Source organism: Aricia agestis, chromosome 19 (genome assembly GCF_905147365.1).
Source record: "Aricia agestis chromosome 19, ilAriAges1.1, whole genome shotgun sequence".
Classification (NCBI taxonomy): Eukaryota; Metazoa; Arthropoda; class Insecta; order Lepidoptera; family Lycaenidae; genus Aricia; species Aricia agestis.
The window spans coordinates 1,393,723-1,421,666 of record NC_056424.1 but is presented as its reverse complement, the minus strand read 5'-3'; the positions used below and the strand labels follow the sequence as shown (position 1 = coordinate 1,421,666).

The following is a 27,944-nucleotide window of genomic DNA, read 5'->3' as shown; positions in this document are numbered from 1 at the left end:
ACAAGTAAGATGATCCATGCGTCGGATGGGCATGTAAAAAGTCGTCGGTCCTGCGCCTGATCTCTCGCCAGTCGTGTCGGTCGTCCGTCCCACTGGGCTATGAGAGTAAAGGAATAGAGAGTGCTCTTGTGTACTGCGCTCATACTTGGGCACTATAAAATTACTCCTGCGTAGCTGGCCTGGTTTCAATGAAACCGGCCACCGTCACCGAAACCGGTGTGGGAGCTATTATTATTATTATAGTGTAGCTTAGTTTGCCTTACACAAAATATGAAAAATCCATGAAAAATCGTATTCAGAAGCATAATAGACTTACGAATGTCAACATTATAATTATTTTCATCTATGGCGTAAAGGTGAGGAGTTGTTGTAGTAGTAATAACTATAATAATGTTCATTATTAGGATAATGATACCGAAGGTCTGTGTTATCAGAGCTTTAATAACGAAGCTGAAGAAGATAAAATGGCAAGGATGTATGGACGACATTGCCATGGAGGAGTGGAGGCCAAACTGTCATTCAAAACGACACAAGCGATTCTTTCACCACCGTATGTATACAAAATGATGACTAAAATTGACAGCGAAACAACTATTCTATCACAAGATGCCGTTACGGCGCTTTTCCTGTCAATAATTATGTCATCGCCAGCCCATGGTTCTGGTCCGCATGAGAGTTGCCTGCATTCTATCATTTCATAGATGTTTTCCTGTCATGCGGGCAACACGCGCGAAGCCAGGAGTATGTTGTCACCCGCATGCGGACCAGATCCACAACGCGTGTGTTAACACGCATGACATGAAAAACACCTTTAGCATCCTACTCGTAGTCACCCTAATACACTTGGGCTCCATGAGGTCGACGTGAGTTCCAATGTGCCATCATAAGATGGCGTCATCCTTGTAAGCCTGACTCACCATGAGGCTAATGTAGATGTTTTTGAGATCCATGAGGTTGACGTGAGTTCACCAGCAGTGCGTCCTGTGCCATCACACAGTGACAAGGATCACGCCATCTTGCGTGATCCTTGTCACCCTGACTCACCATGAGGCTGATGTAGATGTTCTTGAGCTCCATGAGGTCGACGTGTGTGAGCAGGGTGCGTATGTCGGCATTTGTCAGGTCGTACACCAGCTCGATCCCGCTGTTGTAGTCAAACGCCTTCATATAGTCCACTATCTGAAAGTACATAGAATATACATTAGTTACGACATGATGCAGTTGCTATATTGCAAATGATATTAATTAATATAGAGTAAAAGCCAGCGACAGCCGGACTTTTGTAATTTTATAAGAGCTGAAAGATAATTATGACCTTTGTATTACTTAGTTTCTGTGGTTAGTTAGGAGACCTATCCAGTATCCAGTTCTGAAGGTCCGCCTGATCTTCGATAAAGAGTAAAGCCCAATTTTATATCTTAATATAATAAATATATTCTTTGGGATTTTTGACTGTTGATTTCCACTGTCAGACACCCTGACTTTGAGGTAGTCCTAAATAGATTGAAGACAAATATGCTTCTCAATTGACACGTTCGTAATCCATCATCCATCCATCATGAGCCAACATGGAGCATTGCAATATACATACAAACTACAGGCTCCATGATCGCACTTTAGAACTACTCACCGAAAAGTAGACCCTGTAGGAGTAGTCAATGAGGTTCTTGTCGTCCAGCCCCTCCCCGAACTTGGCGATAATGAACCGGTGGTGCTCCTTCGTCAGCTGCGGCGATATCACGATATTTCTGCCGATAAAGAAAATATAAAATAATTATTACGACTACCCCTTTGGTTTAATTTTTACTACCCTGGATTTTAAAGAATAAAAATATTTATTGCCATTAGGGCACTGACCTCTATTATACAATGGACAGGCGATCGCTATTAAAATGTTCCTATTTGACAGTCGCCATATTGGCGCTGATTGCTATGTGACAGCAGTAGTGAGTGTACTTGGAACTACTATTTTGCAAATGGCGTTGTCATTTTCTATATAAATTAGTTCTCAGTACGCTCACCGCGGCGCTTCGAATCGGCACAAAAAATAGCTGTCATTTTGTACGGCATAGCCTGTCCAGTGTATTATAGAGGTCAGTGCCTCCATTATACAAGTACGCTGGACTTATGATACCCACCTGTATAAAATTTGCACGCCACCCAAAGGCAAAATAAGAGAGCTTGAACACCTAACTATAACATAATAATATTGTACCTTATTTCTGCAAATAAAATATGATTTCTATTCTTTTTCTATTTTTTGTGCCTATTTGTAGCGGAATCAGCGCCCCCAATGCGGAGGAAGAGAACTAAATCTGACGTAAAAATGACGTTTGAAAGTCGCCATATTGGCACTGATAGCAGTAGTGAGAGTACTTGGAACTAATACTAGTGATAACAACTGTTTTTATTTGTTGTGGTTACGTCAGATTTAGTTCCCTTCCCCCTCATTGGGGGCGCTGATTCCGCTTCAAATAGGCACAAAAAACAGCAGTCATTTCAAAGGGTATCATAAGTCCAGCGTACTTGTATAATGGAGTTCAGTGCATTATGGCTTGTCTAACTTAAAATGGCGTGCCCCTTCCTCGTATTCACTGTACAAAATGTGTCATATTTAAAATCAACTAGCGAAGTGGTGGGGCCCGCCGCGCGTCATTTCGAATTAGGCATACTATCTTCTGTTAATTTTTTGACTACCCTCAAAATCACTTTTACAATCGGTTATACAGATCGTAATCATGTTTTATACTAATGCTGAATTGAAACAATGAAAATGAAAAAAAAGAATTACATTTCAAATCTGCTTCTACAGTTCGACAAGGCTTTAATTGAAGGTGTCAATGTCAGTCAATGTGCGCTGCTGGTAAAGGAGAACTGTCAAAAATGACGTTTTTGTATGATAGAAGCGTTAGTTCCTTTTCTCGCCACGTTCATAAACAGCCTTGTCGAACTCTATGTTACGTCTTGGAATTACAAGTTTTTATGACATGATAAATGCACTACAGATGATATGTTTTTAATTATTTTACACAACCAATTGTTTAAGTTTTTTGCGATATTGCATTACCATTAATAAACACTTCAGACAGCTTAATTATGTCGATTATCGTGTCAAACAAGATTTCTGCAAACCATCGCCTTTTTATGATTGTCTTCAGAAATCAATACAAAGCAACAAATCCGTACGCTGCGTACGCTCCGATTCCGATCCAGTGGACGCGCAGCTTAATACAATATTCCATTCTTCTAGAGCAGTGTTTCCCAACCTTTTTCAGCCACGGACTCCCAGGAAGTCAAGCACGGTTTTCACGGACCCCCTTAATAAAAAAAAACAACAAAAAAAATCGGATTACGTATGGTCCAGCGATGACACTGCGGACCCCCAGGGGTCGTGAAAAATATTTCGTGGCTGCTCTGAGGCGCCAAGCGCCAGGAATTTTAATGGCTGCTCTCGAGCGCCACCCGCAATGAATCGTAATTTATCGCTGTTTCGTCTGTTTCCAATTGTTTTTCTTTCAGTAGCGACCCAACATCGAACGACTAGCTGTCTCGGCAAACGTTGTTTTGCCATAAAATGATTTTCTCTTGATTTTTCGGATTATTTTTTACAGACCTCACGGAGCCCGAGACCATTACAACGAAAGCAAAACCGTGGAAATCGGTTCGTGCGTTCTGCAGTTATAGCGTCAGGAAGGAAAACCCGACTTATGTTTATATAATAGATTATTTACGTGTACAATTAATAGAAATGGAAGGTAACTTTTTTTATCAGTGTTGTAAACCTTTGGCTATATTGGTCCATTTTTTTTTTATTGTAGAACGAGAAATTACATCCTAGTCATGTACCTATAACGAAAATGTTCATGTATGTTGATGTGAGATTTTGCTGGTTTTGGCGTTATATATACCTATTTTATAAAATAATTCGGTGGCCATATTAATCACCAATTGAAAATGTTTAAGACTCCTGAAGTGTAAGTTTTTATGCAATATCCTAAAACTAACACGGTACAGGTAAAATACGTGACAAATAAAGCCACTTTCACTGAGGGGAAATCTCGGAAAAATGTAATTTTATCATAGTTTTACAGGTAAACATTTTGGCTCCTCTCGGGCGCCACGCGCCATACAGAAAAGATACCCATGGCGCCTCTTTATTTTTTTATTTTATTTTATTGGAAAAGCACAATACACATTACACAGTACAATCATAACAATATAAAGCTGTTGTTTACATTATTATCTAAGCTGGATTGCAACGTAAAACTATGTGCATGCAACTAATCTACATATTTTATTAACAGGTTAGCTCCTCTAATATAACTATAACATGATATTGTGTTGTTTTATTATTATAAAATTGTTGTTACACTTCAAATATGTTAGAAATAAAAAAGTTATGGGGGATGTCTTTCAGACTTTTTGAAAATGAATTAAAGTTTTTATTAAAAATGTTCAATTATGAGTAATCTCTAGCGAAATCATTGTATTGCCTGGCCATGCGTGTCAGTGTCAGTGGGTTAAAGTAGGAGATGTTGTTCTTATATACGTCTTGTAGAGCAAAAACATTAGTGCGTTTAGCCCTGCGAGCGCTATATTTAGTATTTAAGTGAATGTTTGAGAGCAGATCCGGTGATTAAATAATATAGTGAATAATTTTGTGAAAGTGTGCTTAATCAAAATAAATGCGTCAGCTTTCAAGGGCCTGTATTTTGAATTCTAAAAGTCTGTCGTGGTATTTTGATTTTGAGCGGCCCGGGCTATACCGGTAGCTATGGAGTTTGAGAAATTTTCTTTGAACACGCTCAATGTTATTTATATGTGTATGGTAATTTGACAACCATACAGGGCTCCCAATTCAGGGGCCGGGCAGGACTCTAAGATTGTTCTCACTAGGGCTGAATATAAATATAGAGCACTTCTAGGTTCTCTGAAATCCTTAGTTGTTCTTAGAACAAATCCCTGTATTTGATTTGCTTTGTTTATTATGTGGCTATAATGAGCTCGAAATGAAAGTTTTTCATCAAAGAAGATGCCAAGGTCTTTTATTGATTGCACGCGGTTGAGTGTTTGCCCATTGATATTATAGTTCCATATAACTTTGTAATGTTTTTGAGTGAAAGTTGTTACTGAACACTTGCTAATGTTCAAATACATGCGATTAGCTTGGCACCATTTAGATATTTTATCAATATCTTGTTGGAGCGCTTGACAATCTTCTATGTTTGCTATGAATTTAAAGATTTTCAGATCGTCGGCGTATAAAAGGCATTTGCAAGTTAATTTTGAGATAAGGTCGTTGATGAAAACAACAAAAAGGAGGGGTCCTATATGTGAACCTTGAGGAACTCCCGATCCAACTGCAGTAGGTGAGGAGACATAGCCCTTTATTGCGACTAACTGAGTTCTGTTCTTAAGGTACTATCACTAAGGTATATCCACCTGTACAGGTTTCCGTGTATACCATATGATGCTAGTTTTTTACAAAGCAGGCAATGATTTACTTTGTCAAAGGCCTTAGAAAAATCAGTGTATATTGAGTCCACTTGACCACTGACAGAAAAGACCTGACATAGATAATTTTTATATTCTAGTAGATTTGTCACGCCTCTGCGGCGCCATCGCACGGAATCGGTTAACAAATATTTTAGATGATAGGGCAGTTTGGTTGAAACTCAAAACATCACGACGGCGGTGGCTACCGCGAATGTGTGTAATATTTTCCAAGTCGAACGACCGGCTACCGATCTCATCGAGATCTTTTAAATACACTGGAGACATGAAAAGGACTGACTGCTTTGCATGCCCTGTTTACGCATGGAGCGACTTTTTTAAGAACAGCGAAACGAAATTGCCGGGGTCAGCTAGTCTTCAATATATTGAACACAAGCTATAATTAAAGTTTCACACGTAAAGTGTGAACAAATTATTAATTATACTTATATGACTTTTTAATGAAAAAATTACCTTATCGAGTTTTAATTAGCGACAGTAAATGATAGAATATTTCCCACCGTATAAATAGCACACGGAAAATTATGGCTCCCATTAGTAGTAGTGTGAAATTGTTGGAAATATGACGAAATTATTGCAACGCATTTTAGTTATATTTCTACTTTCCGCTGCTGTTAATGGCGTTACAGCGAAAGTCGAAAATTTGGAATACAATCATTTGAAAGACTACAAAACAGTTGACGATGACGCTGTACAAATTCCTGTCAAAAATGACGTAGAAAATGGAGTATCCAACGTGAAAAATCAGGGCAAAAACGAAGATGGAACACTATTATTATTAAATACGTTGAGAAGTAGAATGGAAGCCAATAACTACGACGAAAAAATGAAGGGCCATGCGTTGATATATGATAGAGAAAGCGGCCGTCCCGTAGGAAGAATTAGGTTTTCATCAATCATGGGTTTCGTAAAAACAATGACAAGTAAGACTTTATTATTTATTTATAATTACCTACATTGCAAACGTGCTACTGTGTTTATTTCTATGTCTGTCTGTTACATCTAAGGCTAAGGCTAAACCGACTTTGATGCAATTTGGTAGGGAGATAGGTACTTTTATTTTTTTGGTACCGGGGGGTCGCATCATTAAAGGTTGTAAGGCACTGTTCTAGAGTGACATATTTTTACAACATGATGGCACGTGCACGGTGCATCAAAGCTCGCTTAGCAAAACAAAATGAAAAGGATTTCTTTCTATGGTACCTAAATAATAATAATAACAGCTCCCACACCGGTTTCGGTGACGGTGGCCGATTTAATTGAAACCAGGCCAGCTACGCAGGAGTAATTTTATAGTGCCCAAGTGTGTGCGCAGTACATAAGAGCACTCTCTATTCCTTTACTCTCATAACCCAGTGGGATTTAAGACCGACACGCCCGGCGAGAGATCAGGCGCACGACCGACTTTTTACATGCCCATCCGACCCATGGATCATCTCACTTATCAGACAATCAGGTGATCAGCCTGCATTGTCCTAACCAAACTTGGAAATAACATGTTTCCAACGCGGGAACCGAACCCACGACCTCCGAGTCAAGAGCTGCGCTCTATACCACTAGACCACGGAGGCGTATGGTACCTAAATTAGACTAAGTGACTGATAGATAAAGGAAATGTGTCAGTTTAAGGGTGGGTTGCACCAGAGGCGTGGTTAAAGTTAAAGTTATGGTCAAAGTTATGGTTATAGTTAAGGGTAATTTAACTTTAACCTTAACTTTAACCACAGAATTTGATAGAAGACGTTGCTGGTGCGACAAGGCTTGAAATGAAACGCTTCTGGTAAAAAAGAACTGTCAAAAATGGAGTTTTTGTATATGGCGTCCATTTTTGACTTTAACCAAAGATTTGACATTTTTCGTTGTAGTTAAAGTTATAGTTAAAGTTACAGTTATAGTTAAAGTAAGTTGGTGCAACCCACCCTAAGTCTGTCAGTGCTTGTTTTATTTCGTATGTAGTCATGCTTAGGCATCCACACGTTATGCGGCCACGTTTTCTGTATTCGAATTCTTAACCGTTTCCGTGCGGATGTCACCGATAGGCATCATGGATAGCTTTTCTGTATGGCGGGTGACGCCCGAGAGGGGATAAAATGTTTACCTGTAAAACTATGATGAAATTACATTTTTCAGAGGTTTCCCCTCAATGAAAGTGGCTTTATTTGTCACGTATTTTACGTGTACAGTGTTAGTTTTAGGATATTGCATAAAAACTTACACTTCAGGAGTCCTAAACATTTTATAAATATATAACGCCAACACCAGCAAAATCTCACATCAACATAATTTATTCTTATAACTAACTAGCAGCCTGCCCCTGCTTCGCACGGGTATGAAACAAACATTTCTAAAGTTGGTGGTGTTATTAACCCGGCGAGAGTGTGGTGAAAAAATGTAACAAGGAGTATGTGGCATGGTATGACATACCCGCTTACAATATTTGCTGTAAAACTGGATTTTTAAGAAAGAGCGCTAAATTCATTATCTTTTATTATAATAAGACTATATTTTAACATATTGGAAATAAAAAAATTGCGTGAATTTTTTTGACGCAGTTACTCTTTCTTAGTTTTATGATTCGTAGAATACATCATTTCCTTTTTTGATTTGATTTGTTGAATTCAGATATTTCATTCAAAAACTACCACTTAATAACATTTATTTGTTTATAAAATGCTATAAAAAGTAGATACATTTTTTGGCGTTATACATGACTAGCATGTAATACAATAAAACGAAAATAAATTGATCAATATAGCCAAAGGTTTACAACACCTGATAAAAATAAGTTCCATTTCTTCCTTCCATTTCTGTTGTTGTTTTTCATGGTGGCGCCCGAGAGGAGATATCAAAGTTCCTGGCGGTAGGCGCCTCAGAGGAGATACGAAATATTTGTTCGCAGCCAGGCGCGTGAAATTGCCAAAAATGACATCGCACTGACTCGGTTAATGTAGAATTTCGATTTGGAATTTCGTGAGACTAACGCAAATGTTCGTTTTTTTCAAGCGCGAACGCGCCGGCTTTCATTTGAAACGTACGTGCGGAATTCGTTACGTTCGGAAAAAGCGAACGTGTGCGTCAGTTAATGTATTTTCTACTGATCCCATGAATTCGGCTTTCCGAATACGGCAAACCTGTACGCGGCCAGCCTTAAACTTGCAGCTTTTATGATGATTAATAATTGGACGCTGTTAAGCATTCGTGTACTAACCCACACAAAATTACGTATTGAGTTATGAATGCAGTTATGTTCTTTAGATGATTTAGAACAAGACTGCATTCAAAATTTAACAACAAAAAAAATTGTGGGTTAGGACACTAATGCTTAACAGCGACCAACAATAACAACGTTATTTCCAGATCTCCTAGCGTCGTCCCTATCGTCTGATGAGTACCAGACACGACAACTTTGTTAACAGCTAATTGATAAACCTCAGTGATAGTAACACAAAGTTATATTTTTTTCAGACTTATTCCATATAACCAAAGACGCAATACATAAAAAACGTCAAGGCTAATATAGCTATCCCTGATCAACAAAAAACTGCTGCTTAGTAATTTGCGTTCCACTATCAACGACAGGACCTTTCAATCCATGCCCAACAAAAAGGGAGAAAAGAAATAAATTGAAAGAATAAACAAATTATGTAAAAAAAGCTTAGAAATCTTTTCTTTGCACATTTAGTTAGCAAGTATTTTATACTAAACTAGATGACCCGGTGAACTTCGTATCACTTCTCTTCATATTATATAAACCTTCCCTGGACTATACAGAGTGCAATTAAACTTTCGTGCCGACAATTTTCCAGGGCTTAAGTAGCTCATTAGGAGAGTCCATTCAACCAAAAAATTCCGGTGTTATTTTTTTCAATGGCATATTTTATCCCATTTAAAATCGTTGCAGAACGGTCACTCGCGGCGCGGGGGAATGACCGGAGGGGACGCATCGTGTCCATTAATTGCAGTGTTTTTTAGGATAACTATCGCAAGCTATTTCTCAACATTTTAGTACTGAGTGATTATAAAAGAAAAAATACGTGTATTTTTATTGTTAACAAGGATCAATATATCAAAATTTGGCAGGAAGGTTTAATAGCACCTTGTGTACTCGTGTATATATTTTCAATACTAAAATTACTTAAATCGGTTAAGCCGTTTTCGAGTTATGCGAGACTAGCAACATTTAAAATGAATTAGGAGTATTATTTTATGAGCGAACCCTATTATTAGAAATCTCTCCATTTATAAACCTACCCATTCATGTATATTTCAAGGCTAAAAATTAGCTGAATCGATTAAGCCGTTCTCGAATTTTAGCGAGACTAGCTAAATTGAAAATGATTAAGAAGTATTATTTTATTAGCGAACCTTATTATTAGAAAACTGATTTTTAGTTTTTGTGAAATATAATAATAATATATTATACCCCGTATTAGGTCCCGGACAGCCAACGGAAAGCTACTTTCCTTATATAGTGATTAAAAATTACTTCACCTACAATTTCAAAACCTAACTGTGGGATCTTGCTAATATCTTTAGACACGCAAGCTTCATATTTTACTGTTCTAGCATTTGTTACAACACATTTTGCAACATTGTTTATCTTCCTAGTAGGGAAAATAATCTACACAAGAAAATACACGCTAATGAGTCGTAATCGTTGTGTCTTGTTGTGATCTGACCTTTAAAATTAATAATAATAATTATTATTCTCAATTCATGTAATAGCTTGGTCTCTTCCTTCCTCTTACCTTCCTATCATAATACCATTAGGTAAATTATTATTATGAATAATAATAGTAGGTACTTATGTAATAGTAATAATATGTTTTTCATACAAAGGTACGAAAAAAGGTTATCTTTCAGCACTGCTACTTTCACAGCGAACTCTATATAAGGAACCCATACACACCCTAAAGCAGGGGTTCCCAAACTTATTTTGTCTACCGCCCACTTTGAAAAACAAAAAATTTTGGCGCCCCCTTTGTTTCACCTTCTTTTAAATTAAAGCCTCTACACTACTCCCCCATTTTTTTTCTGGGTCCCACACCGCCCCCCTCTAGGCCTTCAGCGCCCGCAAGGGGGCGTTATCGCCCACTTTTGGAAAGGCTGCCCTAAAGTATTATCGCTTAGTTTTGTTACAGCCTGCCCCCGTAGACAAGTGGCAAAACGCTTACGCTAACGTTAACGCTAGCGCTACAAAATGTATGGATTTGACATTAGTATTCGCTAGCGAAGCGATGACTTATGTCAAATCGCATACATTTTGTAGCGCTAGCGTTAGCGTTAGCGTTAGCGCTTTGCCACTTGTCTACAGGCCCTGTAGAATTAGCATTTTAGCATTAGCAGCAAGTCTGCTGATTACAGCGGTGATCTGTGGATGTTGGTAGATCGCCTGCTTGATTTTAAACAAAAATAACTTAAAAGTTGTGCGCGTCTTATAGGAAAAACAATTATTATTGCAACAAATAACTGCCACGGTCCACGCACAATAAAACTACGGAATTAACTGCAAACCTTCAAGAAAATATTATTACCTCTTAAAGGCCAGCAACGCACCTACAACTCTTCTGATGTTGAGAGTGTCCATGGGCGTACTTGCTTTCCATCAGGTGATCCATTTACTCCCTAATTAAAAAAAAACTAGATGACGCTTGCAACATCGTTGCGCCAAAATACGTTTATCGCGACTTAAGTACATTTTTCCGGGATAAAAAGTATTGTTGCGTGCTAGGGTTCAGAGGATTTGGAGAGAAAGACTGCTGACTCTCTTGAAGACTTTATTCACTAGCACTAGGTCCAACACTAAGCACTCGCGATGACCTAGGTCGTAGCCAAGTCGTAGGTTTCACTTGTTCACTCACCATTGATCATCGCTCGTCGACGATCGCTCGAACTGAACTGAATCAATGGCCCAGCTTCCTGCGGCTATTTATATGGGCGGAGACGAGTCCTAGACTGTACCAGAACATTCCTTTCTAGTGTACCCTATTCGCGTAAACAAGTGTGGAATATTTCTGGAAGCCTAACGCCATCTAGTATCGAGTAGGAGTTTTATGTTGTTTTAATTCCCCGAGTGGTTCCACAAGTTGACGCTAGCTGATGGTATACGTATCCGTAACAGTATCATATTATGTCCTTTCCCGGGACTCAATGTAGCTCCATACCGAATTTCATTAAAATCAGTTCAGCGGTTTGGACGTGAAGAGGTAACAAACAGACAGACAGACACACTTTCGCATTTATAATATTAGTATGGATACTCAGTACTCACGTCCTGTCCCTGTACGTAGCCACGTCCTTCCTAATGTCCGTCGGCTGGAAGTACTTGGGCAGGTGTGTGCGCATCGTCACGATCTTGTCCAGATTGCTCTTCGCCCGCTCCAGGGATCCCTTGGACGTCACGATGGTGTTCTCCAGGAAGATCGGAGCTGGAAAATAGGACTTGATAATTGATATACAGGGTGTGACAAAACAACGTGGTGTGACAAAACAACGTCATCTAGTTGTTTAGAGCGTGTCTCTTGACTCGGAGGTCGTGGGTTCGATTCCCGCGTTGGAAACATGTTATTTTCAAGTTTGGTTAGGACAATGCAGGTCTAGTAGTTAATAATTTTTCAGATATCAAAATATTTTGTATTTAATATTTATTTTTATGATACAATTATAAATTACAAGTGTACTTAAAAAATAAAACGTTTTTTCCAGTTCGTTTCATTTGTACTCATTTATATAGTAGCTTTTTGCATTTTATTGTTACTTATAGTGTTGTTAATTTTATTGTTTACTAGCTGTGCCGCCTCGGTGTTACCCGCCGTTGATTAGTGAAAAATTGTGATATTTTCCCGCAGTTAAAAGAAGCAATGTCTTATTCCAGGGTGTCAACTAACTCCCTACCTATTTTTTTTTCATTTTCGCTAGCCGCTTAGACGTGAATAGCTTTGTCCACACTGTGCCTTTTTCTGTTCGTCAAGGGCATGCGTTATAGCGCAGTCAACAGCGAACGTGAGGCATACCCGTGACGCATGCCCTCTGACCGTATCCAAAAAACAAAAATGACAATGTTGGCGTTGCGTTCGTTGACGCATTCAATTATTGAATGCGCCAAAACGAAAGTTGAATGAGAGAAGATGATGAAAATTGAAGACGAAAGCGCATAGTGTGGACATAGCTGGCACATACGTGGTAGAGCCATGCTTCGGCACGAATGGGCCGGCTCGACAGAAGAAATACCACGGGCTCACAGAAAACCGGCGTGAAACATCGCTTGCGCAGTGTTTCGCCGAGTGAGTGAGTTTACCGGAGGCCCAATCCCCTACCCTATTCCCTTTACTACCCTTCCCTATTCCCTCCCTTACCCTACCCTATTCCCTTCCCTTCCCATCCCTACCCTTCCCTATTACCCTATTCCCTCTCAAAAGGCCGGCAACGCACCTGCAGCTCTTCTGATGTTACGAGTGTCCATGGGCGACGGAAGTTGTTTTCCATCAGGTGACCTGTTTGCTCGTTTACAACAAATAACAAAGGTACAAACTCACAAACTTTGGCCTTTATAATATTAGTGTGATAAATATTTTTATAACTACACTAGTTACACCTTAATGTTTGTTACTACAAAATAATTTATAGTATACAGTCATGAAAACATCATGAATATATAATTATTATATTCAAACATTTATAATTTAAAGATAACATGTGACTTTAGAATAATACCTTTTAGGGAGATCGCAGACACACTCTTTCACAGTGTACAGAGGAGACGAAAAATCGGAAATTTTCTAGTTTCTTCAATTTTGAATAGGCATTAATATTATGAATGCAGCGAGCTACCAAAGTTTAGCGTTTTTTTGCGGCCCGGAAGGGAAAAATCCATATTTCTCCAAAACTTTTACGTAATAAATAAAATTTTGTATTCCACCTGAAATCCTATTAAATAAGGTATATTTCAAGCTTTTTTCCTGATTCGCCGTGTCAATATTTTACATTCAATAAAATAATTTTCATTTTTTAGGTTTTTATTTTTTTTATCCAAAACCAAACAAAAGATGCAATCGAAAATATCAACAAATTAAAGGTATACATACAAGCATTCTATACGCACAAAAAAAAATCACCCGTGAGATCCGTTTAAGTACTGGAGACGGATTGATCGTGAAATCCTACGCTAGGGCTGCCACCATACGTCTTTCAATGGATGGCTGTCAATAATGCAATAGAAATAGTCACTATATACAAAGGCCGAAAAAAATCACAAAATTTTGGTAGCTCGTAGAATAAAAACTATTGCGTATTGACACGGGGGTGCATTCATTCCAAATTCAAGGAAATAGAAAATTTCCGACTTTTCGTCTCCTCCGTACACTGTATGGGCGCCGCAGACTCGATCACACAAAATGTGTGTCGTCTGCGATCTCCCTTAACGTGACTGTTAACATGTAGTATTAAATGTGAGTGGTTGACGAAAAAGGGACCTCAAGGTAAATAATATTTTGATTTCAAGTAAATCGCGTTTCGTGTAGAAACAAGTTGTGGAACTGCCTCGGTTCACAAAAAAATAACTTAAAAAACTACGGCACCTAAAATATTCTGTTTAGACCAAAACAAAGCTAAAAGTTTGTTTAAAAAAAAAACAAAAAACCCGTTTCCAATCCCTTCGTCCCTTTTTTGTCAACCACTCACAAATAATAAAACATTAAATTACGGAGCGGATCTTTACTTTGAAGGAGGCTGAATCTAAGTCTTCGGTCTGGAAATCAGCGGGCAGCCGGGCTGTGCCGCGGTACAAATGTCCTTTTTTTATCATAATATCGGTGAACTTTTTTACTTATACATATTTTATATACTTTTCAGGTTTTATGTTTTCTTTAGGATACAAAATGTTCCCAAATTTAAAATCATTAACGTATCATTTAAGACTAAGGAGAAAATTCAATTTGAATTCTGTAGGCCTACTACGAAACAGTTTTGAGACTCAAACAATCGGACGAGAATGCCGCGTCCTGCTCTAACAACTTTCTCGTTTGTTACAGTAGGACACAACATTCTCGTACGATTGTTTGAGTCTCAAAATGGTTTCGTGGTACGGCTACCTGGTTTCCACCGATAATATGATAAACCGGCACCGATTTTTTTTTATGATAGAAGGGGACAAACGAGCAAACGGGTCACCTGTTGGAAAGCAACTTCCATCGCCCATGGACACTCGCAGCATCAGAAGAGCTGCAGGTGCGCCGGCCTTTTAAGAGGAAATGGGTTAATAGGGGAGAGTAGGGATGGGAAGGGAAGGGAATAGGGGAAGATAGGGAAGGGAATTGGGCCTCTGGTACTCACTCACTCACTCACTCGGCGAAACACAGCGCAAGCGCCGAGTCACGCCGGTTTTCTGTGAGAACGTGGTATTTCTCCGGTCGAGCCGGCCCATTCGTGCTGAAGCATGGCTCTCCCACGTATAAACACGTATTTTACTTCTGTGCACCGATGTGATAAGTTTAACCGCCGAAATGACATTGTTTTATCAAAGTATACAAAAAAATTACAATAAATGCGCATCATAGTCAGCCTAGTCCAGAGGAAAGAACTAGTCAATACGTCTGGCATCAACCGTGTGCGGGTTTCCTCACGATGTTTTCCTTCACCGTACGAGCGTCCGTATTGTGTACTTGAGATCAGAAAATGTCTCATTGATACAAGCCTCCACCCGGGATCGAACCTGCGTCCTGCTACTCCTGCATCCTCTGGTCTCTGCGAGTGCGAACTTTGGTTCGGTCTACCCATATTAATTAGGCCACGGACGCTCAGGGTATTATAAAACAAAGTAACAATATAATATATACGTGAGCGTGTATATAATATACGAGGAGCTGGCGAACAAAACCGGACAGGTCCACCAGAGTGCGAATGTATTTTTTTTTCGAATCGTCTTTTCTTGACCCATCTGCGTCAATTCCTGTTAATATTTTTAATCAAAACCCGTTAAAAAGCTCTAAAAGTCAATTTTCAAACAAAACCGGATTAGTTCAGTAGTAGTTGTTGACACTACTTTTTTAATCCGGTTCTGTTCGCCAGCTCCTCAATTATAATATGTTCCCTGTATAGAGTTCACTGTGAAAATAAAGCTGAAAAAGTTATTTTTAGGGTTCCGTACCCAAAGGGTAAAAATGGGACCCTATTACTGAGACTTCGATGTCTGTCCGTCTGTCTCCAGGCTGTAACTCAAGAACCGCTATAGCTAGAATTCTGAAATTTTCACAGATTACTAAATTAGTATTAAATAGTAAAAACAAAATAAAATTAATATTTAAGGGGGGCTCCCACACAACAAACGTGATTTTTTTGGCCTTTTTTGCTCTATATCAATAATGGCAACAGGTAGGTACTTGATTTTTTCTCAAAGTCTATAAATATATGTGTACTTTAATATTTTGTAATAATATTAAAATAAAATAAAAAATTAAAGGGGGCTCCCATACAAAAACACAATTTTGGGCCTAATTTTGCTCTATAATGGTACGGAATCCTACGTCCGACTCGCACTTAGCCAATTATTTAAATATTGTACAGGAAAAATCTCTGACCTCGTGGTATTTCTCATAGAAAATTTCCTCTTTTATTCATAAGATATAACTCTACTTTCTCTACCATCGTTCCATAATATTCAGGAGTTGTCATAATCTACCAACAATTTTAATGAAACTCTTCAAAGGAACTTACAGAAATCCTTCTTCAGGAAGTGTTTCTGCTGTTTGACCCAGTCGTCCAGGATCCTCACAGCATCAGCCATCTCCCCGGGCCGGTGCAGCCCCACCTCGCGCCGCACCACCTCCAGGGTGTCGCGGTGGAAGTCCAGGTAACCATTCTTTGGGAGAGCCTCCATCGCGCGACCGTTTGACTGACGAGCCTGACCACAACTGTTCAACGATAATAGTTATCTATAAGTATATAAGTACTATGTCATGCAAATACAAATGCTAATATTTGTCCGACCGTCTGTCTGTTCCTCATAAAACGCTGAACATTTTCAGGTTGGCGCTCTCCACGCCCCTGAATATAACATAAAGGATAGTTTTTCACAAGTTTAACCAAATTGGGGTTTCAGAGCATTATAACTGGCCTGGTGGTGCGCACCTTCATACTGCTTATAATATTACATCTTCGCACAATTTTTTTTTACGAAATAAGGGGGCAAACGAGCAAACGGGTCACCTGATGGAAAGCAACTTCCGTCGCCCATTGACACTCGCAGTATCGGAAGAGCTGCAGGTGCGTTGCCGGCCTTTCAAGAGGGAATAGGGTAATAGAGGAGGGTAGGGAAGGGAAGGGAATAGCGGAGGGTAGGGAAAGGAATATGGTAGGGGATTGGGACTCCGGTTAAGCTTTTGATCAAACTATCCGACTGAAAGTCTGCAGTCTACGGGCTCTAAATAATCCGACCAAAATCCGGCATGTTGCACACGTGACGTCTTATCAGAATATTAACAGAAACGTTGTCAAACGTCAAACAAAACTTTGTTTAGTGTAGCGTTAAAAATGTTGCAGTAATCTTTAAATATATAAAATTCTCGTGTCACAATGTAAGTCACCGTACTCCTCGAAAAGGCTTTACTGATTTAACCAAATTTTATATGCATATTCAGTGGGTCTGAGAATCGGCTACTGGGTACTTATTATATTGATAAGTGCATTTGTTGAATAAATAATAGTAAATTATTACAACTCGAGACTGACGGCGACTATTGTTTGTGCGACGGGATAGCGATGGACGTTGCCATGGTGCTATAATTAGTCACTTCAATAAAATAATACGGGCGAAATACTTTACATATTTCGTTTGCCGGGACAGCTAGTAATATTATATTATTTGAGAAAGTTTGCCCTGGTTAGTTACCAAAAACTATAAAGATCGAGTTGATTAGATTTTCGATTTAAAACGTATGAACCGATATCCGCTATCGGGCCGGACAGTATGAAAGACAGGTATCAGAGAAGTTGATTCCTATGCAAATCGGGGACCTAAGTAGTTTGGTTGCGTTACGTCAAACCCAGCTGACAGATCACAATTAACATTGAATCGACATATTCGACCAAATAACGTTGGTCTGTCAATTGCATAGGAATCAAATTTTTTTTTATGAAATAAGGGGCAAACGAGCAAACGGGTCACCTGATGGAAAGCAACTTCCGTCGCCCATGGACACTCGCAGCATCAGAAGAGCTGCGGGTGCGTTGCCGGCCTTTTAAGAGGGAATAGGGTAATAGGGGAGGGTAGGGATGGGAAGGGGAGGGAATAGGGGAGGGTAGGGAAGGAAATAGGGTAGGGGATTGGGCCTCCGGTAAACTCACTCACTCGGCGAAACACAGCGCAAGCGCTGTTTCACGCCGGTTTTCTGTGAGAACGTGGTATTTCTCCGGTCGAGCCGGCCCATTCGTGCCGAAGCATGGCTCTCCCACTTCCTCGATGGTACATTATTTCATACATTTTACATACCCCGATATCGTATCGGCGTCCGACACCGATATCGGATCGGATAATGTGACAACGCTCGGGTCATCTGCTCATTTTCTGAGAATTATATTATAATTTTTGCTTGTTATCACTATCAACATCGGCATACTATGTCTGACATTTATTACTCATAAATTTTTATTTATTTAAATATATTTTATTGAATGGCTCTCGTGAATTTTTTGTAGACGAATCCTAGTCACATAAACAAAAATAATCGCCAAGTTGCTACTATTGATATGGAGCAAAAAAGGCCAAAAAAATTACGTTTGTTGTATGGGAGCCCCGGAAAAATCAGCTTAGTCGTTTGGACGTGAAGAGGTAACTGAGTACTGACACTAGACAGACAGACATTCGCTTTTTTAAAAGTAGTATGGATTAGTATATTAAGCGCTTATTCCACTTGTCCTATTTAGGAAGTCCTAGCTAGGATCCTAAAAAATTTAGTCAAGTGGAATAACATTTAGAAAGCTAGGATCCTAAATCGGAAAAAATGTGACTCCTGAATGACTAAATCAGTGTTGCCAGATGGTTTCAACCTTTTATCTGTAGTGGGAACTGCTAAATCAGCGGGGTGATTCACTAAGCGATTCCGCGCGGAATCTTCCCGATTGCGGAAACTATTTCACTTTCAAGCAAATGACAACTGAATTCTTTCCGATTTTTCTGTCATTTTGACAGTAGTGACATTTCTTTTGTATGAGTGAAATAGTTTCCGCCACGGATTCGAGAATATTTCACTGCGGATGGGAGTTTGACATCCGACGGCGGAAAATTATCCGAGGATTAGAGTCGTTTCCGCGGAATGTTTTCGCCACCTCCGAGACTCGTGAAATCTTTTCACTTCGAGAACCGTGTGATAGCGGATATTGTTAGATGAAATTATTTAATGATAAGTTAATTCTTATCATTAAAAACAAAGCAATTATTAATACTCAGTCGTGTCTTGTTTAATATATTAAATAAATGTCGTACTGTAATAATTATGTGTTAAATCTTTAGGAAGTGTTCATTGAACAATAAATATTTTTTATTTATAAATGCAGTATTTGTATTAATATTTGGTACTTAAAGATTTAGAAATAAGTATAATATTTTTAAATTTTGTATTAATATGTACTTACTTATGTACATTATTATGTTAAAACATTATTGTGCTTTTACAATAATTTTAATAACTATTTAAAATTATTGTAAAAGCACAATAATGTTTTATGTAAATATCATTATAATTCCAAGTTCATACTCGCCACCCGGGAATTTCCATAGTATCTAATAATATGAACTTATATTAGATAAAAAACGAAACAAAAAAAAACTAATATTTTTTGAAGTATTTAAAGTAATAAAGTTTGTTTTACATATAAATAAAAAGTATTCTCACACAACAATATTATTTACCGATATAACATTTAAATTGTAATATACTCTGTGATTTACCGCATAGTAGGTACCTATATTATATTCTCTTTGTTTACCGGAGCCATACCGGAGCACAACACACACAGATTACTAGTATACAGGGTGTAACAAAAATAAGTGATAATACTTTAGGGTGTGTACGTGTTCCTTATAGAGAGTACACTGTAAAAGTAGCAGCGCTGAAAGATAAAAAAAAAATTTCACTTTTGTATGGGGAACCTCGAGACGCTCGGGCCCTTGCCCATACAAAAGTGAAAAAAAATTTTCGTCTTTCAGCGCTGCTACTTTCACAGTGAACTCTCTACAAGGAACACGTACACACCCTAAAGTATTATCACTTATTTTTGTTACACCCTGTATATTACAACACACAAGTTACAGATTTGACAGATTGTCATTGTCACTCGGCAGTCGAAAAATATTACAATATAGTCTGTGGGCGATTAGTAACTTTTCGGATTTTCAATATTGTGCGTTATTTAATATATAAACTTTTGCTATATAACTTATACTTTTTTCGAAGTTTTTACTGGATTTCTCGAATGTAAGTAGTGTTTTGTATTAATTTTTTTAATGAGTAGCAAATTTTTAATATTCAATGAAATACTCAAAATCATTCGTTGATTAAAATGCAGCTGAAATATATTTTTTTGTATGGTAAGACTAATCTTAGTTTTTTAAAATTTTATTCATTAAATTAAGAGGTGCAGGGGAGACAATTATTTTCCCATCTTTTATCTTGATACTGACAGCGATGAATAACCAAGGCTATATATACCGTAGCACTTATTGCCAAAAAAAAAACTAGTGTCAATTATTCTCTTTGGTTTCGGATTCATTTCCGTGACGGAAAGTTTGTGAATCGCTGTGATACTGACAGAATAATGAGATCTTTTCACGTGAGATCTTTCCGACGATCGTGCATCGGGGGGCAGAAGTCGTGTTCGTTTCGTTTTTCAATGTACATTGCGCATGCGCAAAGTTAAAAATTAGTGTCAGTGTGAGTGTCATGTTCTATAATCTGACAGAAATTGTTAGAACATGACACTCCATTATGAAGTTGACAGTCAGCTGCCAAACTGCGAAAAAATGAAGTGAACACGGCTTGTATTATAGTCAGTTTATATTATGTTATAAGATCTGGAATCCATTCGTAGGTAATTTCTTAAGTCTGCTGGTTCCAAGTAGTTCAGAAAGTTCATAATTTATAATTTTATGTGGAGCTAAAATTCTTCCAACCATCTTTTTCGCCTTTTATTTATTTTTATTTTCAATGAGCCAACAGCTAAACCTATGAGAAGACCAATTTTTTGTTGCTTTGATAGAACTGGAGCCATTAAGAAGACGTCTGACCAAAATGACAACTGATTTAGTCACTAAATTAGGACAAGTGGAATAAGAAGCGAACTAATTAGTCTCCTATGTAGGATCCTAGCTAGGACTTCTAAATAGGACAAGTGGAATAAGCGCTTTATATAGTATGTATATGTTCAAGATCGAAAACGCTCATTGAGCGGAAAAATAGCTCATTAGTCACAACGCGTTGTGGTCACAGTAAAATGTCCACAACGCGAAATTCGTGTTGTGGCTCTAATAATAACGGCCACGACGCGTTCTGGCAATCACAGAAAGACCAAGTATAGCGAAATTCGTGTCGTGAGTCGTGGCTGACATGCTCTTCGATCTCAACTCGTTGTGGCAATGAAAAAAAAAGCAATGACGCGTTTAGAATATCATTTGATTACGATTTACGACGCAAGCTATTTTCCGATATGGATCCTACTAGATCTAGGCTGCAAACGTTTTGGTAGATGTCCTTAGCAAATACATATTTCTTATTTTATAAAATCACTGCATAACGTGTTTGTCATTATCTATATATTAATACGTGAGCCAAAAACTTTGTAACCCTTTTGACAAAAAATGGGGAAACGTAGGTGAATGAAATTTTGTACAGTTATAGTTTATATGGTGAAGGAGTGCATCGAGCTTATATTATTTTGAAATTATGCTTTTATCATACATTTTTTTAACAAATAAAACATGACACACACTACAACACACACAATAGGAAAAATAACAGATTTTTGAGTGACAAGCCTATACATACGAATTATACTCTTTTATTCATGGTTGCAGTCTGTTGACAACAAGGTGACAAATTGAAAATATATTATAATTTTTTTTTATTGAATCTTAGATACTATGAGACAATGCTTACACGGCCAGTCTGAGATCAGCTGAGTCCCAGAGATAAGGGTTGAAAAAAATATGATAACGTCAATATTTTTTTACAAAATATAGGTAGCAGTCCTAACTCCTAATGCCGTTGAAACTAAGGTCGAATTTCGACCATTGGGCGATCTCTAGTTTTATAAAATATATAAATTAAAACAGAAGTATATATTTTGGTAAGTATTTAGGTATTTTGCATGTCAGCCACGACACGAATTTCGCTATTGGTCTTTCTGAAATTGTCACAACGCGTCGTGGCCGTTTTCATTAGGGGCAACAACACGAATTTCGCGATGTGGATGTCGCAGCCAACTGGTTAAAATAGCCGTTCAATCAAACAACCAGCCCTTTGACTGAACAACGCCATTCAATCACACGTCTAGCTTTTTAATTGAATATTTCAGTCGCTCGAAACGTTCAACACTACAGCTGATTCAAAAGCAGCCGTTTGATTGAATTAGTTTAGCGTTCACCACCGCGGCGCTAGGTGCATTTTATTTACAATATGGCGTCAACTAGCCGGTATTTTGTGATTGTATTAAGATAATATTTTTCGTAAATATACGTTACAAGTGTTATTAAAGTGACTGAAATTATGGAGGCACATACGAGTGAATCAAAATTTAAACAAATATTCGAGGAGAAATTACGGGATTATGAAATGCATCACCAAGGTATTTATTGCAATTATGTTCAAAATGAGTTAGAATACAATTTATTCTACATGTTATCATTACGCTTGTGTAATAATAACACTAAACTAATGGTTACCTTAGTTGATTTGCCATTTAACTAGTTAGCTAAGCGTCTTCTAGCTGTAGTGTTGAACGTTGCAGTCGACAAGTCGGCTAAACGACGTGTAGCCGTGTGATTGAATGGCGTTGTTCAGTCAAAGGGCTAGCTGTTTGATTGAACGGCTATTTTAATCAGTGGACTGCAACATGGACATTTTACTGTGACCACAACGCGTTGTGAGCTATTTTTCCGCTCAATGAGCGTTTTTGATCTTTGAGCGTAACACATTAAAACAGATATTCAATATTTAATTTCATTTTTCATTTATTGTTGTTTGTGGTAATTTGAAAGACTTGGTGAGTCTGACTGTATAAAAATATATTTTATTATTATTCTTAGGGCCGACTTTTCAATCGTCATATTTTTTATTTCCATAATTAGTTTAAATAATCTATATACTTATATAAAACTCAAAGGTGACTGACTGATTGACATAGTGATATCTATCAACGCACAGCCCAAACCACTGGACGGATCGGGCTGAAATTTGGCATGCAGGTAAATGTTATAACGTAGGCATCCGCTAAGAAAGGATTTTGATAAATTCCAACCCCAAGGGGTTCAAATAGGGGATAAAAGTTTGTATACTTTTTAACGCGAGCGAAGCCGCGGGCAAAAGCTCGTAATAAAATAATTGTATATTTAGTAATATGATATAATGATTCCAATAATTTAAGTTAGCTTTTATAGGTAGGTATTATATTATTTTAATTAAAATATGAGGTCTTCATTTCCTTCAATTATGTAGTTTGATAAAAATAATTTAATTAAACTTAACATAATTAATAATTAAGGGCAATCAAAATCACGTCCAGAGATTTTTTTAATTGCCTGTTTTATATCTGACAAGTGACTTTTATGAACTATTTTCGGGACAAATTAATAAGTGAAAATTTTTAGTGATGAATCCGAAACCGAGACAGTCGTCTCAGCCCGCCGCCCAGCAGGGGCCAGCGCAGGCCACGCCGGAGTTTAGTGACATGTCGGCAATTTCCGTCACTAATCGTATTCCCGAATTTTGGACTGACCAGCCGAGAGTATGGTTCATCAGAGCGGAAGCTGTATTGGGTCCTCAAAAGGTTGCTAACGAAACTAAGTTCCAGATAGTCGTATCAAAGCTGGGTAAAGAAGCTATCCAGCAGGTAACCGATTTGTTAATTAAGCCCCCTGACATCAAATATGAAGCACTTAAAAGTAGACTTCTGGCCATTTATGAGGAGTCGGAGAATCGCCAGATACAAAAACTTATTGGCGAAATGGAGTTGGGGACCAAAAGCCGTCGCAACTCCTTCACCACATGCATCGAACATAGATATAATATAACGACACATGATCACATCGATATACAATATATTGTGTCCCCACAATAATATTATTAGGAAGTATGTTAAATGAATAACTACTTAACTACATTTGGCTCTGATCAACCTATTTACTACAAGGAGAACTCCGTTGCGCCAAATTTAGATAATTATTGCGCCCGCGCAACTACAGCATAAAAAAGTAGCCAATGTCCTTTCTCGGGACTCAATAATTCAATTTGTGGTTTTGGCGTATGAGGTAACAGACAGACAGGCAAACTTTAGCATTTATAATATTATTATTAGTATGGATAAAAGTATGGACTGTCAAAAAGGGTCAGTTCACATTGTTAGATGACGCGTGGATAGATTTCTAAACGAGGTATTCAAAACTCAACTTTATTTACCGCAAAAGAAGATTTACATTGAATTGACAAACTTGCCGCTAGTAAACTATAAAAACTGTAAAATTTTAAAGAAAATATGCATATATTATCTTTATTTCAGTTATGGAGTAATATAAATATAAAAATAGTAAAATATTTTATTATTTTTTTTATTTATATCGTTGTTTATATTCCTAAAAAAAATAAGTTAAAAATATATATATACTTACTTACTTAATTTAAATTTGAAAATTAACATTTTTGCATCTATACTCCTCTCGGGCTAACTTGTCGCTAGCGGTCATTGACTCCCTGTCAAAAACTTGTCATTTTCCATATAAAACCACGATTGACAATATCTGACATTTTATTGTCAATCGCGGTTTATTTGGAAAGTGGCAGATTTTTGACAGGCGGTCAATGACCGCTGGCGACAAGTTAGCCCGAGTGGAGTTTAGGTGAGCATACCTCAAAATAAACTTGTATGCCTCGGCAGTAAATTCCTGATAAATGGTGCTCCTTTTTTTTTTTTGGTTTTAAATAGGAAGTTTAAAATTATTTCTTAGGCTTGACACAGCCTTCTATTTATTAATGCGTATAACTTTTTAGCTCTTACTTTATTAAATTTTCCGAAAATGAAGCACAAACTTTTCACGTATATATTTCGAACAAAATCAGTATTTTAAATAAATTAGGTTAACGACTGATATTTTGTCCATTGAAATGTTACATTTGCTTTGCATTTATTAGAGGACGCAATTTTATTTTTGGGATATGTTGAGGGGGTCAATAGAAGCTTAACCTCAAGTTTGTGGGGTCGCCACCCTTGTCCCCCGGCCGCCATCTTGAAAAAAAGGGTCACAACACTATTTTCACGATATCTCGGAAACTGAATGTCTTACAAAAAATTTGTAAAAAAATAATTTGTTGCAAATTATTTTGCATACAAATATTATGTTTGTATATCTTTAACCTAAATTAAAAAAATTAAAGTTATAAGCAAAAAAGTGAGCATTGCGGGCGTAATCATGCTGAATATTTCCGCCGCGTAACTTCGGCCTAGTGTGTTTAGACACTTAGATATGAATACTGACACGGCAAATCTGCCACATAAATTATTTTTAGTATCAATATTAAAAGTAGTTAAAAAGGTATTCTCAGGCCTAACGAATTTACATAAGCTCTAGATTATTAAAATCGGTTGAGCCGTTTTAGAGGAGTTCGGGCACAAACACTGTGACACAAGATTTATAATAATTAATAATATAATATTATGTATGTGTTACGTTCAAAGACCGAAATCGCTCAGTGTGCGAAAAAATAGCTCACAACGCGTTGAAAAAATAGCTCACAACGCGTTGTGAGCTATTTTTGCGCTCACTGAGCGATTTCGTTCTTTGAATTTAACATATTAAGTAATATATTTATATTAGAAAAATGAATTTTCAATTTTCCTAGTCTTGTTTATAACTCAAGGACGGCTGAATCGATTGGGCTAATTTTAGTCTTCAAATATTTGTTTAAGTCTAGGAAAGGTTTGTATGTTGAGAAAATATGAAAAATTGCGAGTAAAATACTAAAAACATGAATTTTTATTTTCCGAAGTGATACGAATTTGATCAGACAAACAGCTAGTATGGTAAATAAAAATTCAGTTTTTTTTTTGCCCCGCGTCGCGGCTCTATGTAATCTGACCCCTACGAGCACAGCCATGTAAAAAGTGGTACATGGTCCTCACTACGGTCAATGTCAGTTCTCAATATCACCTTTATTGCATACGCTTAATAAATAATAATTATCCGGCAAAACATAATATTACATCTACGAATAATAATAACTATATTACATCTACTATACATGACATTAAATTAAATTATAAATGCGAAGATGTCTCTTAAGGGTCCGGGTGCCATCGCAGTTCTTATACAAACGTAATACCAAGATCATTTCCCACACGAGAATATTAACCATATTTGAGTTATTATTCAGCTTAAAATAGTAATTACCTAGGTTTCTGTACAAAGATTCACTCCAAAATATTTACATATCAAAAATATGAACGATTACAATTCAGTATGTAAATAATAAATATTGTAATCGTTCATATTTTTAGGAAGTATGCAAATATTAAATATGGTAAATATTCTTGTATGGGAAATGATCTTGGTATGACGTTTGTATGAGAATAGCGATGGCACCCGGACTCTTAAGTCTTCTTACATTTTCACGTTTATATACAGGGTGCAATTAAACCTTCCTGCCAATTTTTTTCCAGGGGTTAGATATCATTAGGAGAGTCCATTTATTTTAATTTTTTTATTTTATTCTTTTGTTGTATGTGGACTATAATATTTATTAATAATATAAAAATAAAATAAAAATGTAAGGGGGGCTCCCATACAAAAACACACACTTTTTAGCCTCTTTTTGCTCTGTATCGGTACGGAACCCTTCGTGCGCGAGTCCGACTCGAACTTGGCTGAAACTCTATACAGGGTGTAACAAAACTAAGTGATAATACTTCAGGGTGTGCATGTGTTCCTTATAAAGAGTTCACTGTAAAAGTAGCAGCGCTGAAAGACAAACATTTTTCATCAATTTTGTATGGGGAAATTCGTGACGCTGGGGCGCTTGCCCATACAAATCTGAAAAAAAGTTGGTCTTTCAGCGCTGCTACTTTCACAGTGAACTCTTAACAAGGAACACATGGACACCCTGAAGTATTATCACTTAGTTTTGTTACTGTATATTTAAGTAGTAGTTAAATTAATAAACCCGTAAATTTAGCTGAAATTTACTGCTGTTTTGATTGTAATTTATGTAGTTGTATGTTAAGACGATAAGAAATAAAATATTATCTAAAGATTATAAAATCTAAAATAATAATAATATTATGCTGAATAGAAATTTATCAATAAGTTATCCGAAATAAATAATGGACGACATAGATTGAGGATTTCTTAGATGTGGGACGTCTGTTACTGGCCATAGATCACAGATGAAATCAAAGTGCAAGAAAATGGTTAAAATTCTAAAATTATATATCTTTATAATTATATATCTTATCTAAAAAAAAAGTATTTCAAAGACTAGGGATTATATTTTGTTACCTTGATAGGCATGTTAAAACATCTCTTATAAAATATTTACAGTCAGAATCTCCTCCTTTTTTTAAATTCAGTCAAAAGGGCATTAAAAGGTTTACCTGTAAGGTCTGGATCAGCAAGGAACAACCAGCCGCTGAGAGAAATACGCCGCGAATACACAAAAAAATATGTTGCCGGCAGTGTTGTCATTACAGATCAATGTTTGGGGAGCTTCACACTAGAAACGGTGTGCGACGTGACGAGTACGGCGTTGCAACAACGTATTTTAAATTAAAAAAAATAAACGATTTTTTTTTATGAAATAAGGGGGCAAACGAGCAAACGGGTCACCTGATGGAAAGCAAATTCCGTCGCCCATGGACACTCGCAGCATCAGAAGAGCTGCAGGTTCTGTTGGCGTTAAATGTACACTGTTTCGAGCCTATGCCCAAATAAAATAATTATCACTCGCATTTTACTAACATAGTCATAAGAAATATTGTACTTTTACTAACTCTATATGGATCAGTTCTATGGTCTGAAATAAACTGATTATTATTATTATAGCGTTTTCGGCATCTGAACTGCCCCGGGGCAGGGTGGAACGGAAACATCCGAAGTTTAAATCTATACATACATTTTTTTTTATAAATAAAATTGGAGTGTCTGTTTGTAATATTAAAAGAACCGTTTTTTACTAAAT

At 37.3% G+C, this 27,944-nt stretch overlaps 1 protein-coding gene and 1 long non-coding RNA gene across 2 annotated transcripts in view; one reads left to right on the top strand and one right to left on the bottom strand.

Moving 5' to 3' along the window:
• The window catches only part of LOC121736382, a 28,892-nt gene extending 1,487 nt beyond the window's left edge, over nt 1-27,405 (bottom strand). Inside the window, exons 1-5 of the mRNA XM_042127548.1 lie at nt 27,361-27,405; nt 16,225-16,421; nt 11,786-11,942; nt 1,631-1,748; nt 1,045-1,179 (exon numbers count right to left, since the gene is read on the bottom strand). Coding sequence (XP_041983482.1) covers nt 1,045-1,179; nt 1,631-1,748; nt 11,786-11,942; nt 16,225-16,387 — 573 coding nt within the window. The 5' untranslated portion in view covers nt 16,388-16,421; nt 27,361-27,405. The remainder of the gene's footprint in view (nt 1-1,044; nt 1,180-1,630; nt 1,749-11,785; nt 11,943-16,224; nt 16,422-27,360) is intronic.
• Nucleotides 6,023-9,165, top strand: LOC121736394. The gene is made up of 2 exons (XR_006037005.1): nt 6,023-6,437; nt 8,980-9,165. It is a non-coding gene; the product is annotated as an uncharacterized LOC121736394 (long non-coding RNA).
• Nucleotides 27,406-27,944: the final 539 nt, after the last annotated feature.